Raw genomic sequence first — 17,539 nt, 5'->3', positions numbered from 1 at the left:
ATTATTGCAATCAGTTGATAAAACATTGTCCTTTACAATTATAAAAGCTTTTTACAAAAATCTACTACTCTGCTTGCATGTCAGCAGACTGGGCTAGATCCTGCTGAAATCCTATTTATTGAATGAATCGAGAATCGTTTTGAATCGGGAAAAAAATCGTTTTTTAATCGAGAATCGTGTTGAATTGAAAAAAAAAAAAATCGATTTTGAATCGAATCGTGACCCCAAGAATCGATATTGAATCGAATCGTGGGACACACAAAGATTCACAGCCCTAATAGCTACAATATTCATTATATGCATACAGTATTCAGACACCCCTAGATTGTGTTTTTCAAAAAGAACGACAAATCTAGTGATTTTTTCTGGTCTTATTGGACATTTTTGGAGACTCTAACAAACACAAGAAAAAAACAACAAGCTGCAGGTCCTGCTGCAACACCGCCCAGCTAAAAGCACATCTTGCTAGCATAAAGTTGTTGCATAATTTTTCATATTTGAAATTCTATAAAATTTCTACATTGTTTTAGTAGGTAATCAGTCCAAAATGTGACATCTTGTTAAAATGTGTTTTATTGTTTGTATAAACTGCTTTTTACCAGTATATGATATATTGAAATATATCAATTAGGGCTGTCAAAATGAACCAGTTAACTCATGTGATTATTCACAAAACATTATCGCATTAATCATGTCCCAAACTTTTTCCACTGAGGGCAACAAACTGACAAATCAAAAAATGCGGGGGCCATTTTGACAGTTTTCACCTTTAAAACCAGAGCAACATGTATTTTTTTTTTAACAACTACAAGATGCAACTTCGGTAGAAATTTCGTGTAGAGGCTGAAGAGCCAATGCCGAACTGAAAAGCTAACAGTTAGCACCCTGGCCAGATACTGTCAAGTCACAAAAGATATGAGCAAAATGAACTACAAAAGCCAGCATGATTAACAGTACTATGGTTACATGCTAACAATAGCATGCTTACAGTTAGGGATGTCCGATAATATCGGACTGCTGATATTATCGGCCGATAAATGCTTTAAAATGTAGTATCGGAAATTATCGGTTTCAAAATTATCGGTATCGATTTCAAAAAGTAAAATTTATGACTTTTAAAACGCCGCTGTGTACACGGACGTAGGAAGAAGTACAGAGCGGCAATAAACCTTGAAGGCACTGCCTTTGCGTGCCGGCCCAATCACATAACATCTACGGCTTTTCACACACACACACGAGTGAATGCAAGGCATACTTGATCAACAGCCATACAGGTCACACTGAGGGTGGCCGTATAAACAACTTTAACACTGTTACAAATATGCACCACACTATGAACCCACACCAAACAAGAATGACAAACACATTTCGGGAGAACATCCGCACCGTAACACAACATAAACACAACAGAACCAATACCCAGAACCCCTTGCAGCACTAACTCTTCCGGGACGCTACAATATACACCCCCCAAACCCCTTACCCCCCCCCACACACACACACACACCTCAACCCCGCCCCCCAACCCCGCCCACCTCAACCTCCTAATGCTCTCTCAGGGATAGCATATCCCAAATTCCAAGCTGCTGTTTTGAGGCATGTTAAAAAAAAATAATGCACTTTGTGACTTCAATAATAAATATGGCAGTGCCATGTTGGCACTTTTTTCCATAACTTGAGTTGAAGTTGTTCTCTTATTTTGGAAAACCTTGTTACATTGTTTAATGCATCCAGCGGGGCATCACAACAAAATTAGGCATAGTAATGTGTTAATTCCACAACTGTATATATCGGTATTGGTTGATATCGGTAATTAAGAGTTGGACAATATCGGAATATCGGATATCGGCAAAAAAGCCATTATCGGACATCTCTACTTACAGTAAGCATTAGTGAAATATATGTCACTGAGGTGTATACCTGCTAAATTAACTAAAACAATCTAGCACGCTAATGTTAGCATGCTAAAATGCTAAGTACCAAAACATATATTACTCCGTGGTACAAGAACTACCAAAATATAACTGAGGTGTATACCAACAAAATTAGCTAAAAAAAAGCTAGGATGCTAATATTAGAATTCTAATGATTGTGCCGTGGGCCAAAACAAAATTATCTCCGGGCCACAGATGGCCCCGAGGCCGCACTTTGGACACCCCTAATCTATACACTTAGATCAGTCATGCAATTTATTTAGACCCTACCAGCTCTTTTACCTTAGTGGCTATCAGCTGGTGATCAGGTCAATGCATACATCAGTACAAAAGGAGTGAGGAAACTCCGACTGGTGGGCTCGCGGGCAAATTTCAGTCCAAATTACGGCCTGAAAGAACTTTTGATCAAACTGTAGCCGGTTTTTGTGGAAACAAATGACATGCATTCTAGAAAAACGTTTAAAAACGTAATATTGTAACCTATGTATATATGTAACCTATATGTAACTTAATATTCTGACAATAAAATTGCATTTGTGTACAAATAATGGGGTCTTTTCTTGAGCAATTTTTGATTTTGCAAGCGAGTAATCACCTGTAATTAATCATCATTAATCCAAATTCCAAAATGTGATTAATCTGATTAAAAAAATTATAATTTGACAGTCCTAATATAAATCTGCAAGACACAGTTTTCAGGATCACAGGGCTGCACAAAAATATCGAAAAAAATTGCAATCCTGAATCACACCTCTAAATGACAATTGTTATTTATTTTACGTAACGAGCTGCACCACATATGCTGCCGTTTTACTGTCAATAACATGACGGCCGACACGGCCTATCATTCATTAACTTGCGGGAGAAGCGGCCGCATTCATTTTTTATTTTTTTGTCTTTATATGGAGCAATGAATGTACCATCAACTTTGTGACTTGATGGATAATTTTCTAACTTTTTAAAAATGTCTGTCTAGAAGACAGGTGTCAAATTCAAGGCCCGGGGGCCAGATCTGGCCCGCGACATAATTTTATCTGGCCCGCAAACACCTGGAAATGATATGTGTCAATAAAGTACTTAATATTTTCTCACTATATGTAATGGATTTTTTTTTATTTTGACAGAAAAAATATATGTACTGCTTGAAAGTGCATGTCTTTTAAACTTTAATAGTATCCAATATTGCAACAAATATTACAGTATATAATCATACTTTCCAATAAAAATACTTAACTTTACAGCAAACTACCCATCAAATCAATAAAAATTACAATACATTTTACATTGTTCTTTACAGCATATTACTGTAAATTGAAAATAACTACTACTGTTTTTGTGTTAAAATTCTGTTGCCCGAGCTGCCAGTTTTTGACTGTAAAATCTACGGTTGTTGTTTTTAACGGTGTAAATGGAAAAACGGTACATTTGTTTTTACGGTAGAAAAACTGGCGGCGAAGTTGCCAGAATAAAAAAAGAACTTGTACTGTTTTTCCATTAACAATATAATGTTGTAAATTTAACACAAAAATTCTGGCAACTAAGCTGCCAGCTTTTTCCGTTAAACCCCCCCTAAAAAACAGTGGTACTGTTTTTCCATTTACCGTAAAATGTTGTAAAAAAATAAAAAAAACACTATTTTACAGCAAATGTTTGTAAATTTAAAATCGACGGTCTACTTAAAACAGTTTATATAATTAATAATGAAATACAGAGGCAAATTCATACATTATTCGCTGTTACAAGCGGCCCTCTGATGGCAGCCAAAACTGCCATGTGGCCCTCAATGAAAACGAGTTTGACATCCCCAGTCTAGAAAGTCTGTGTTAAAGGGACTTCCTGTGAAGAACAGCAGAAATACCTTTGAAAGTTTATTTGAAGCAGAAAATGACAATGAAGAGTCTAATAATAATGGCAATAATAATAATAATAAAAAACAGTGTGATTTAAAAAAAAAAATAGAAGCACACGGCCCTGAACATGGCGTGTGTGCATGTGTGTGATTTGCAGTAATGCAAAACATATAACTACATAGCTGTGGTGTAAACAGCTTGAACTTTTTAAGGTTGCCCCGACCTGATACTGATATAGGATGTTGATCAAAGTGGCCTCCACTTTGTTTTGTATTTTGTTCCTTTACTGTAAATTAAATAAATGATAAATGGGTTATACTTGTATAGCGCTTTTCTACCTTCAAGGTACTCAAAGCGCCTTGAAAGTATTTCCACATTCACCCATTCACACACACATTCACACACCGATGGCGGGAGCTGCCATGCAAGGCGCCAACCAGCAGCCATCAGGAGCAAGGGTGAAGTGTCTTGCCCAAGGACACAACGGACGTGACTAGGATGGTAGAAGGTGGGGATTGAACCCCAGTAACCAGCAACCCTCCGATTGCTGGCACGGCCACTCTACCAACTTCGCCACGCCATCCCCAGCCGCCATCACTGTACCAGTAATCAACAAGTTTTCTTAATGTCTTTGTACTTTTTTGCCAGTATGTTTGGGAAATGGGTCCTAAATTTGATTCATTATGGTCTTAAAGACGATGTACAAAACACTTAAATTTGACTTGTTGTAAGAGACCCTGACTACAAAATAAGTAATGCAAGTATGATTGTGCTAATATCGTATCGGATTTATATCGGCATCAGACAATACCCAAGGCTGCAAAATAGTGATGCTCCAAACATGAAACACTGCTACAATTCTCAAACACACATCTAAGTAGAAGGGTTTATTTTACATTTACAATATTCCAGGGGCTTAATAAAAAAACGAGCTGTGCGCTGAAATTAGCCCCTAAGCAGCACTTAAGGAATGTGCAACAGTAAAAATTTGAAGAGTGTGAAGTATTACAATATTTTAAGTAAATGAATGTTTCTTACAGTCTGAAGAGCAGCATTAGAGGGGCTTTTTGCAACCAAACTTTCCAATGCGTTTTAAGCATTAATTATGTCCAAACCTCTTACGTATTTCGGCACTTAATGACATAACTACGCCTGTACGTAACACGTACAATAACATTAGCTTAATGAGGGCTGAAGTGCAATTGTTTACCCAGTAGACTTGTAACCACAAGACACACTTCCTGTCTCCACCTTCTGATGTGTTCTTTGTGAGAGATCAGTATGCATCTGGTTATCACATAATCAAATATGAACTCTGAGACCCCTAACCTGCTTATCTGACTACAACTGTTTTCTCTGATTGACTTCGTCAAAAAGGAACTATGCGCCTAATCCCACACATGGACAGTTTCATCCATCATTCTAAGCAAGTTCTGTTTCTGCTGTTAGGCCAGAGCTGGGCAAATATTTTGACTCGGGGGCCACATTGAGAGAAAAAAATGTGTCTGGGGGGCCAAGGTGTATGTGTGTATAAATTATATGTACACATTTAGTTTTAAAAATCTGCTGTACAGTATGTGTGTGTGCGTCCCTTTTTTTCCAGAACACTAATACCACAAGTCACATTGACCGATAGATTTTTAAAAACGTTATGACAGACCACCTCCAAAAAAAACGGAATGGAATTTTACAGTTTTTTACTGAATGGGACACACGCGTTCCGGGCTGGCTGCACTGAAAACAAACCCCGCCCACTCTGCTTTGTTCCACGTCTTAGCTGCTGTTACGTGGATTACCGTAATAACTCGTATAACACCCAAAAGCGCAGATTTCAACCATTGAAATACTTTCTGTAGTTCATGACTTACGGTCATGTAAAAACAGCACTGCACATCATAATGGCGGCTACAGTTTTGATGTTAAAGGTCTAAAAAAATTATGTAGAAAATCTTAATACAAAATGGCCCACGGGCCGTATTTTGCCCAGGTCTGTGTTAGACCCATGGAACAGTTTAACCACGCCAGTCATGTTATATAGAAACAATAGTCCTGCTCTTACTGTTAGAGAGGTGAACGTCATGCACATGCCTCCGAATCCATTCATGGCCAAGGCGAAAAAGATCAGGATGGACAGATCTGAGGGACAAAGCAATGCATACGAAAACACAATGAGAGTATGAAGCACAGTGAATGTGTACAGGATGGCGTGAGCAGATGTACGTACTGTTGGGATCACTTGCTCCGTAGGCGATGAGGAGGCAGGAGAAGGCAAAGCAGCCACTGGAAACACAAAAGTATTATTATAGCATAAAGCACACTCAGTGAGTGTCATGGTCACTGCTCCGCTCACCTGCCCAGAAGTCGCAGCTTCCGCGGGCCGTACTTGTCCATGACGATGCCCATGGGCAGAGTGATGGCAGACAGCAGGAAGGAGCCAACAGTGAAGGCCAAGTTCAGCATCTCGTCCTGGTCCTTGCAGATTTGCCAGCCGTTCATCTCAAGGTACTCCTCAGCGTCAGACGTTTCAACAATGGACGAGTTGGACAGACTGACGTTGGAGCTGTTGCTGTCTGTTTGATAAGAACACAAGAGAGTCAATAAAAGGGATACTCTGTCGGTACATTTCAATAGGTATTAGGGGTGCCTTGATCCGATATTGACTACGGTAAATAAACAAGTGTCGGATAATATCGGCTTATTGGCATCTAAAATCTACGTCCTGCAGCGTGTTTAGTTGTACAAAGCTGGACAGACAGTTAACATCTAAATGTCCTCTGATAAGCACACGTTTGGTGTTTTCTTGTATTTTAGTCAAGTCATTTATAAAAGGTAAACATGGTAGGCTATAGGCTACTAAGAGCTAGCAGCTACACAACCTAATAAATGACCTTAATTGAACAATATTGCAGTTTAAAACATAACATTTTTCAATATAAAAAAGTATCAAATAATCATAGTTGCATATTCTTTACAGATACAAATTCTCAAAGACAGACGCGTATTAGAAAGTATCCAGTACAAAAAACGTGTCCGCATCATTCAACTTACTGCATCATGAGCTTGATTTAACCTGTTATAGTGACTACAAGGTGGCGCTAAAAAACTAATTAACGCTCCACTTCAAAATTAAAAATCTTTCCTAAGGTTAATGTTTTCCATACTTTCCATTGTTCTCTGAGTAATTTCACTTGGTCAAGTATTTTCTAACATTCCACGCTACAAAATAATACAAGGATGTACTATGATTTTTTTGCGGATTAATGACATGCCATAAATATTAACTGAATTTGAGAGCGCCTTGTTTTTGTTTTTTTTGCAGTTTTGTAGAATTTCTGTCCCTATAAAAGAGCACACAATATTTATATGCTTCTTCTTCTTCTCTCCTTTCTTTTAAATGTGAATTTAAACCACAGGGTGAATTGGGCGGTTGCGCAATCCACTTTGGCCGCCACACGGCAGTAGAGTGTTGAATAACTTAAAATATGTTTTATGGCAATTCCACAGCAACAGTTGCCATGTAGAGTGGCGCTCTCCATCATTTTCAGCAGCCTGCATTGCAAAATGATAACCCCCCCACCTTTCTCTCAGGCGAGATCTACCACCCAGGAACGGGGCCGTGTGAATCCCTTCCCTGCATGAGTGCCTCCCCTTCAACTACAAAGCCAAGATAGCGACTATCGAGGGCGTCCATCCTTGTGCACTCACTATTTTGGCCATTTCGGGTGATAAATCTGCGCACTGCATGCAGTATGAACACACTTATCCACGGAAGTAGGGGACTGTGGGAACTGAGATGCAGCAAACAAGGATCATGTCATGTATGTACATTACGCGGTCACCAAAGCAGACAGCGGGGTTAACAACACGACGAGTAAACAAGCCGTTGAAATAGTGAACCCTCGCACTGTGGTATAGGATCTCAGGCTGTCTGCACACTGGCCGCCGCACCCCTCCCTGCTGCATCGACACGTGCGCTCTATTTTGGTACATCTGCCCTACTGGATCGCATCAACAACACAGGAAGGCTGACTGAGGCAAAACAACTTGTTTGCGTCAATCTGTTTTGGCTCAAACTGTGGGGGAAACTAAACAAAGACTTTGCAGTTTATTCACCTTTTAAAAAACTACTGAGTCATCAGACTGTTTTCTTAATTTCAGCGCTGACGGCAAGCTGTCAAAGGCGGCTACTGTCAGTCTAGTTGGTGCCGTCTTTGTCGAAGGATAGAACATTTGTCCAAAATGCGGCCATTTTCACCTCCTCTCACCATATTGTCAAAATACATTCATTATTAAAATATATATTATCAGAAAACACATTAATTTGCTTGTCACAAAGCTAAAATGTTTGTTCAGATACAGTGCATCCGTGCTTTACTTTTTCCACATTTAGTTAATTTACTGCCTTGTTTCAAAATGGTATGAATTCATTTTTGTCCTCAAAATTCTACAAACAATACCCCATAATGACAATGTAAAAAGTTTTTTTTTGCAAATGTATTAAAACTACAAATATTACATGTGCATAAGTATTCACAGCCTTTGCTCGGTACTTTTGTTGATGCGCTTTTGGCAACAGATACAGCCTTGAGTCTTTTTAAATACGATGCCACAAGCTTGGCACACCTATCTTTGGGCAGTTTCGTCCATTCCTCTTTGCAGTACCTCTCGAGCTCCATTAGATTGGATGGGCAGTGTTGGTTCACATCCAGGATGTCTCTGCTTCTTCTCCTCTATCGTGACTAGTCTCCCAGTTTTTGCTGCTGGAAAACAACCCCACAGCATGATGCTGCCAGCACCATGCTTCACTGTAGGGATGGTATTGGCCTGGTGATGATTTCCTCCAAACATGATGCCTGGCATTCATGCCAAAGAGTTCAATCTATGTTTCATCAGACCAGATCATTTTGTTTCTCATGGTCTAAAAGTCTTTCAGGTGCAGTTTGGCAAACTTTTGACTAAGAAATGGCTTCTGTCTGACCACTCTACCAAACTAGCTTGATCGGTGGTTTGCTACAGAGATGGTTGTCCTTCTGGAAGGTTCTCGTCTCTCTATAGAGAAATGCTGTAGCTCTGACCGGGTGACCATCAGTTTCTTGGTCACCTCCTTCACTAGACTAATGAATGCAGCAATGTACAGAGACAAGCTGGATGTAAACCAACCTTTCCCATCCAACCTGATGGAGCTTGAGAGGTGCTGCAAAGAGAAATGGGCGAAACTGCCTAAAGATAGGTGTGCCAAGCTTGTAGCATTGTATTCAAAAAGACTTGAGGCTGTAATTGCTGCTGCCAAACGTGTATCAACAAAGTATTGAGCAAAGGCTGTGAATACTTAGTGATATTTTTGATTTTTTTTTAAATAATTAAAACAAAATGGGATAGGCTCCAGCACCCCCCGCGACTCAGAGAGGGACAACCGGTAGAAAATGGATGGAAAGAAAACAACTTTTAACATTGTCATTATAGGGTATATTGTCTGCAGAATTTTGAGGACAAAAAATAATTTATTCCATTTTGGAATAAGGCTGTAACATAACAAAATGTGGAAAAAGTGAAACGCTGAGATTAAGTCCTATTAAAAAAAGATACCATTTTGATTAAACTATTCCTCTAATACACCTCATTATGATGCACATTTGACCTACTTTGCGGCTATAAATCAGCAGTTTTCCGGTCAGGAAGAAGCATTTATTTTTCTGTAAAATCCCACACTGTGAGCATGTGTGTCTTTTAGAGGAACTTGCAACTCATTGTGCCACGTCTAGAATGTTTGAAGACTGGGCGACAAGGGGAACCGAGAGTGATCATATTGCCAGATAGACTATTCATTGCTGATCGTTCCTTTGATACTATTTGCACATCAACGTCTGAATCCTAAAATGATCAGATGGTAATCAGACGCTCTATTGCAAGGGTGTACCCTAGGGGGCCATTTTAAGTCTCAAATATAAGTGTGTAAATCAGGGGTGTCCAATTCCTTACTGATGGCCACATTCAGAAACTTTGATACATTATGTGCATTAAAGGCCTACTGAAACCCACTACTACAGACCACGCAGTCTGATAGTTTATATATCAATGATGAAATCTTAACATTGCAACACATGCCAATACGGCCGGTTTTGATTAGTAAAGTGCAATTTTAAATTTCCCGCGAAATATTCTGCTGAAAACGTCTCGGTATGATGACGTTTGCGCGTGACGTCACGGATTGTGCGGACATATTGGGACACCATTGTGGCCAGCTATTAAGTCGTCTGTTTTCATCGCAAAATTCCACAGTATTCTGGACATCTGTGTTGGTGAATCTTTTGCAATTTGTTTAATGAACAATGAAGACAGCAAAGAAGAAAGCTGTAGGTGGGTATTAGCGGATGGCTGCAGCAACACAACCAGGAGGACTTTGAGTTGGATAGCAGACGTGCTACCGTGAGTACAGCTTTGGCTTCCAAACATTTGATCGCTTGCCCGTACGTGCGTGCCGCTATGTGCATGTCACGTACGTGACTTTGGGGAAATATATGTGCTGTATGAACTTTACGGAGGTGAACAGTACTTTGGGCTGTGGGAATGGGTGTGTTGTGCGGGTGTTTGATTTGTATTGGTGGGTTATATGGACGGGAGGGGGGAAGTGTTTGTTATGCGGATTAATTTGTGGCATATTAAATACAAGCCTGGTTGTGTTGTGGCTAATAGAGTATATATACTGTATGTCTTGTGTTTATTTACTATTTTAGTCATTCCCAGCTGAATATCAGGTCCCACCCGCCTCTCTCAGCATCTTCCCTATCTGAATCGCTTCCACTGCCCTCTAATCCTTCACTTTCACTTTCCTCATCCACAAATCTTTCATCCTCGCTCAAATTAATGAGGAAATCGTCGCTTTCTCGGTCCGAATTGCTCTCGCTGCTGCTGGCCATGATTGTAAACAATGTGCAGATGTGAGGTGCTCCACAACCTGTGACATCTCGCTACTTCCGGTACAGGCAAGGCTTTTTTATCAGCGACCAAAAGTTGCGAACTTTATCGTCGATGTTCTGTACTAAATCCTTTCAGCAAAAATATGGCAATATCGCGAAATGATCAGGTATGACACATAGAATGGACCTGCTATCCCCTTTTAAATAAGAACATTTCATTTCAGTAGGCCTTTAAATCAAATGTAAGTCAATACATTATTTATACAATCTATTTGTGGTGGTGATTTGAGGGGGTTACCTTGTGGCGCTCTTAAAAGCCGGTTATTAACATCATCGCCTTATTTGCCTAATTGGCCGTGACGCATGTGTACAGTCAGTCAACATTGTGGGAGACCAAAAATTATAAAAAGCATAATAAGCAAAACTAATATGTTTAGGACTTAGGGATGGGTATTAAATTCTGTGATCTTATATCTGCTGGACGAATTGAGTATCAAGTCCCGTAAAATCAAACAGTTGCATATTTCGATACCTTTATTGCAAGTGACGTCATGTCGGGTTGCAGACTCGGAACCGGCTCATGCACATAGTGGGCAAACAGGTCTATTCATAGCGGATGGCCTCTAGACTTAAAACCAGGAGAGACAGGGCCTTCTCCGTGGTCGGCCCTAAACTCTGGAACACTCTGCCCCTCCATGTTCGAACTGCTCCCACAGTGGAGTGTTTGAAGTCTTGTCTTAAGACCCACTTTTATTCTCTGGCTTTTAACACTACGTGAGTTCTGTGGTCCTCTGTTGTCCTCTGTGTTTTTAAAATGTTGATTTCTATTTACTGTTTTAATTAGTTTTACCCTTTAAAATCGTTTTTAATCATATTTATTTTATATTGTTTTTTATATTGGTTTTATATGTATTAATTTTTTGTTTTTATTCAGTCATTGGTAGAGCTAAGGATAATATTTGAATATTGTTTTTAATATTGTTGTGCAGCACTGTGGAAACATTTTGTTGTTTAAATGTGCTATATAAATAACGGGGGATTGATTGAATTAGGTAATGTTGAAATTTTCCATGCCAACAAAGCAAGCATGCTTGATAGAAAGCGCTCAAAAGTAGACCTCCACTTTTCAAAATGCGTTAGCTCGATGCTAATATACATTGGATATCCCATATACATGCTACTGATTAGCATTGGTAGTTGTACATTGAGATTTTAACACCTTCCATTTTGGTAAACAAAACTCCAACTAAGTTAAGTTAAAGTTAAAGTACCAATGATTGTCACACACACACTAGGTGTGGCGAAATTTGTCTTCTGCATTTGACCCATTCACTTGTTCACCCCCTGGGAGGTGAGGGGAGCAGTGGGCAGCAGCGATGCCGCGCCCGAGAATCATTTTTGGTGATTAACTAACTGATTAACTAATATGCATGTTACAATCAAACATCTGGTGTGTGTATATAAGCAAAATACTTACAGTACAGAAACACTGTAATAGTAATGTTAGTTTGAAACCTAGTTGTTATAATAAAGGGGCTGTGTGCAACTTGTTCACAGTGACATTTTTCAAACCAAAAAATATACCAAGAACACCATTGGCTAACTCATATTACATTTAGTAGTTTAAGAGCACACATTTGTTTTAAAACAGTCTATAATTTTAACAATTACCAAGTTTATGTAATGAAAATTATTTTGTCGTTTACATAGGTCACTCACCCTGTCTTGTACACTAGTGATGTGCGATACCGCTGATTTTCTTTCCGATTCGATAAGGAGCAAAATTCAGATCCAATATCCAAAACTTTGTGCAAACATACCTAATGTGTCTGGTAAAATATAAAAAGTAGTGTATTTCAAGTGTTGCTGCTCCTTAGGACTCATCTTCAAACAATATAAAATCACAGGGCAAAACAAATGATGGCGTTATCTTATTTATATTCAACTCTGTGCGTAGTGTCTCCAAATAGTCCACGATAAAAGGATACATACACTTGCTGTGTTACAAGACTGAGTGACTCATTGTAATTGCCAGGGATTTTCCTAAATGAACAAATGACAGACTGAATGACTGAGCACAGCAAAGCGTGCCGCTGTGCTTGCGCATCACGTACTTACCAAACACAAATAAGATCCCACCAATTGCGTTTCATTTAGTTACTTTACACTGATTAATGATATACATTATCTCAAGTCACTACTGTATCAAAAGTATTGATATTTTGATTTGAGAATCGATATTGGAGCATAAACATCGATATTTCAGTATCGGTCTGCACATCACTATTACCCACATGTACGGCCAGAGAGCACGTGCATGCATATAAAAGCGGTCCAAGAGAAACTACGCACAATTTGCAGTCATGTTGTTGTTATGGTGACACATTCAATGATAGCTAACGTGAGCTATCCAAATTGCTATTATTAGCTAACAACACCCAAAGCTAATGCGAGTGCATGTGTTACATCATTACGTAGTTACGTCATTACGTCCTAGAAGCCGGAAGAGGACGGGATGTAACGCTTCAAGTACATTGGGAAGTTGGCGCCCTCTAGACATCTGTGTAAATGTTGCAAACAGCCCCTATTAGTATTTGGGAACTTTGACACTTCTTAAAGTTGTTATATACTATATTTACTAGGGATGTCCGATAATATCGGCCGATAAATGCTTTAAAATGTAATATCGAAAATTATTGGTATCAGTTTCAAAAAGTAAAATGTATGACTTTTTAAAACGCCGCTGTGTACGCGGACGTAGGGAGTACAGAGCGCCAATAAACCTTAAAGACACTTCCTCTGCGTGCCGGCCCAGTCACATAATATCTACGGCTTTTCACACACACAAGTGAATGCAAGGCATACTTGGTCAACAGCCATACAGGTCACACTGAGGGTGTCCGTATAAACAACTTTAACACTGTTACAAATATGCGCCACACTGTGAACCCACAACAAACAAGAATGACAAACACATTTCGGGAGAACATCCGCACCGTAACACAACATAAACACAACAGAACAAATACCCAGAACCCCTTGCAGCACTAACTCTTACGGAACGCTACAATATACACCCCTGCTATAGCAAAAATGTCTCAGTGCCACACATTGGGCACCCCCTGGAATAGACCGTAAAAGAAGATTTATTTTGGGTCACATGATCTAAAAAAGTATCAAAATATTGACTTGTTTTCCTTAAAAACGTATTCAGTGTTATTGAGACCAGTGTGTTTCCTTAAAAAGGCCAGTGTGTGTTCTTTAAAGACACATTCGGTGGGTTTAGTTTCTCGGCTTTAGTTCCTCGGCTTTAAAAGACTAAAGGTTTGGTCGTGCATCAATAGAATCTAAATCGAGAGTGCAAAAAGGCCTTTTAGCACTTTAGCATCAACCTTTGTCTCGCTTCTTTGTATGACAAACAAGCTCAGATAACACTGACTCAAGTCATCACGTGGATGATGACACAATTGATAATTACTCTGTCTGCAGGAATACTTCATATAGAAAAATACATTTGCTATCTTGCTATGGTCTCCTGAAATGCAACAAAAGCTCACCAGGTGCTTTGCACAGGTAGGAATAGAAGCCCTCCGACTTGAGCATGATGAGCAGAGAGCCCCAGCCCAGCAGCACGGCGGAGAAAAGCAGGTTCTCAATGACCGCCGTCACCGCCATCCACCAGCGGCGTGCGAAAGCCGTGGCCAAAGTGGGAGCCATCGCAGCTGGGGGGATTTTTATGAGTCTGGCGAGAAAAGACGAAGGGTCGTCGTCACCTGGATGATGAAAGGGAGCACAGTTAGGATGGATGTGATATCAAGGATGGATCATTGTGGTGGAGAACTTGTTTGTCATTACACTCAAAATATTATTTTCTCAAGCTAATCAATGCTTTGAAAAGTAGTTGAGTTTGTCTTGAGTCGTCCTTTCTTTGCTCAAGATGATGATGGCAGTGACCAACACAGTATAAAAACCAAGATCGATCCAAATATCAATCATATCGGAATCAAGGGTAGTATCAATATTAGGGGTGTGGGAAAAAATCGATTTGAATTCGAATCGCGATTCTCACGTTGTGCGATTCAGAATCGATTCTCATTTTTAAAAAATTGATTTTTTTATTTTTTTAATTTTTTTATTAAATTAATCAATCCAACAAAACAATACACAGCAATACCATAACAATGCAATCAAATTCCAAAACCAAACCCGACACTCAGAACTGCAATAAACAGAGCAATTGAGAGGAGACACAAACACGACACAGAACAAACCAAAAGTAGTGAAACAAAAAGTAATATTATCAACAACAGTATCAATATTAGTTACAATTTCAACATAGCAGTGATTAAAAATCCTTCATTGACATTATCATTAGACATTTATAAAAGTGCATCTCATAAGCTTGACAACACACTGTGTCCAATATTTTCACAAAGATAAAATAAGTCATATTTTTGGTTCATTTAATAGTTAAAACAAATTTACATTATTGTAATCAGTTGATAAAACATTGTCCTTTACAATTATAAAAGCTTTTTACAAAAATCTACTACTCTGCTTGCATGTCAGCAGACTGGGGTAGATCCTGCTGAAATCCTATGTATTGAATGAATAGAGAATCGTTTTGAATCGGGAAAATATCGTTTTTGAATCGAGAATCGTGTTGAATTGAAAAAAAAAAATCGATTTTGAATCGAATCGTGACCCCCAGAATCGATATTGAATCGAATAATGGGACACCCAAAGATTCACAGTCCTAATCAATATCACATCATAGCTAGCTTAATAAGATCAATAGTTTTCAGTTGTCTTCTACGTTTATTCTCAAAAATATCTGTTTTTGTTTGCTTTTGGCAGGGATGGGCTTAGCAGGGCGTTTGAGGCAAAAAGTCACTTTTTTGTTTGCTCTTTTTGCTCAAACAATTGAGGACTGTTTGTATCATTCTATTGATATTGTTTCGGTGTCCTTCATACATTGTTTAAAACGTAATATTATTAGGTTTATAACAATGTTCAGCAAGTTAAACACAAAATATACACATAATATAACCTCTATTCCATTTTCCATCTCTATCAGCAAAGGCAATACTAGTCCTGTATCTACTTGGTATCGGATCGATACCGCAATGAGCAGTATGGCGCTTATTTACCTCAATCTGTTGGCAGTGAAGAACAGAGGAAACAAACACAAAACAGCTGAGCGCTAGATGTCTATGCTCCGCCCACTTATATAAAGAGGCGAAATCTGATTGGTGCGTAGGTAAAACTGGCCTTCTCCAATTGGCTGTTAGAAAATGTATCCCCAAGACTGTATTGTTTAGCAGTTTGTTGTCATCCGAAACAATCGGATGCAAATATGAATTTGGATACGTGGGCAGGACAATTAGTTCATTTTGAAAAAACCTAATTGAAGGTTTTATTCTTACGTTGCGCAAAAACTTGAGTGGACTGCGTCCAATTTAAAGACACCAATTCCAGAAATCTCCATGGCACGTGAACGCAACGCCAGCTTCATCCGGTTCGAACCAGCACGGCGCGAGACTTTTGCGATGACAAATGATGACTCTTTTTCATATTTAGAACACGTACAAACAAAAGAGACTGTATCGAATGGAGCAACACAAATGAACTTAAAAAAGGATAACATACATAAGACTTCGTCTGTCAATCGTATGTACCAGTGTGTAACAAACTAACGTTTGCCAAATGATATTAAGACACTGAATTCTGTAAAAAAATAAAAAAAATAAACGACCTCCCGGTTTAGTCGACATGTCTTAATTGCAGCGTTTTTCATCACCACGTCGACAAAAACAAAGTAAATATCAGTGCACTAATGGAAGTAGGAAGCTCAAACTGGTCTGCACTGGACTGCACATCGCCCCCCTCCTTCGTCCGCAATTTGCGTCTATGAGGCGAAAGACCGCGACGCTGTTCCGCTCTGCCATTCAAACTAAACGCGTGAACGTCATTTTTGTGTTTATTTCAACAGAATACACATACTGGTGCTTTTATTTTGAAGGCAATCACCGGTAAATAAGAGTATATGCACTCATCCGTTTAGTATAAACAACTGTAACAAGTAGCTTACCCAAAACCTGCCACTGTTCTATCGCACTTGAACAATTAATTATATTCCGGTTGGACGCAGTGTCATAAATAAAGAAAATCACAATAGAGGAATTAGTAAATAAAGGAAATGATGTAATGCGGGATGAGAAACCATTTAACATACATTGTCTTTCTTGCTATGACAGTAAATATACAATATACCTGAGTATGTCATTAAAATGTGCTACATAAAAGTATATTTGCGTCTATACTGCAAGGTGAAAGTATGAGTCAGAGCATCCTTGTTGTGGACGGCCCACCTGAGTCCGCAGCTGGGGAGACAATGGAGAGCGTCTTCTTCAATCTTGGCCGCCTTTTTTGGGTCCAGACGTCCGTCGACGGGCAGCAGACGCCAAAGTTTTTACGCAGGACGTCCTGGGACTTTGTTTGACTTTCTCCATCTCCTTGTCATTAATGGCATTATATAGCGGCCGAGGAGCGAGGAGCAAAACAACGTCGCCTTCCTATTGGCGGAGGGCTGTGCTAAGAGACCAGCCTCGGCCAATCAGCGGGCGCTGTTTCGCCACGTGTTTGGGGTCTCAACTGAAATTGTGCAGGCATAACATAACACAATCATGAACATTTTAAAATGAAATACAACGCAATATAGATAGTTTGATTATATTACATTTGAGACATGTATGTACAAAAATAACCTTGTATACTCGGCATGTCATTTTTAACACAAGGTCAAAAGGTAAAATGTCATCATGGCTTTTTAAGTCAT

General features: G+C 39.2%; 1 protein-coding gene across 1 annotated transcript in view; it reads right to left on the bottom strand.

The window, feature by feature from the left end:
• LOC133663450 (large neutral amino acids transporter small subunit 4-like) overlaps positions 1-17,229 on the bottom strand; it is a 47,463-nt gene extending 30,234 nt beyond the window's left edge. The window contains exons 1-5 of the mRNA XM_062067925.1: positions 17,073-17,229; positions 14,259-14,474; positions 6,135-6,354; positions 6,009-6,064; positions 5,844-5,920 (exon numbers count right to left, since the gene is read on the bottom strand). Of these exons, the coding sequence (XP_061923909.1) occupies positions 5,844-5,920; positions 6,009-6,064; positions 6,135-6,354; positions 14,259-14,418 (513 nt within the window). The 5' untranslated portion in view covers positions 14,419-14,474; positions 17,073-17,229. The remainder of the gene's footprint in view (positions 1-5,843; positions 5,921-6,008; positions 6,065-6,134; positions 6,355-14,258; positions 14,475-17,072) is intronic.
• Between the last annotated feature and the right edge of the window lie 310 nt (positions 17,230-17,539).

Source organism: Entelurus aequoreus, linkage group LG13 (assembly GCF_033978785.1).
Source record: "Entelurus aequoreus isolate RoL-2023_Sb linkage group LG13, RoL_Eaeq_v1.1, whole genome shotgun sequence".
NCBI classification, from domain to species: Eukaryota; Metazoa; Chordata; class Actinopteri; order Syngnathiformes; family Syngnathidae; genus Entelurus; species Entelurus aequoreus.
This window is presented reverse-complemented; position numbering and strand designations above follow the sequence as displayed.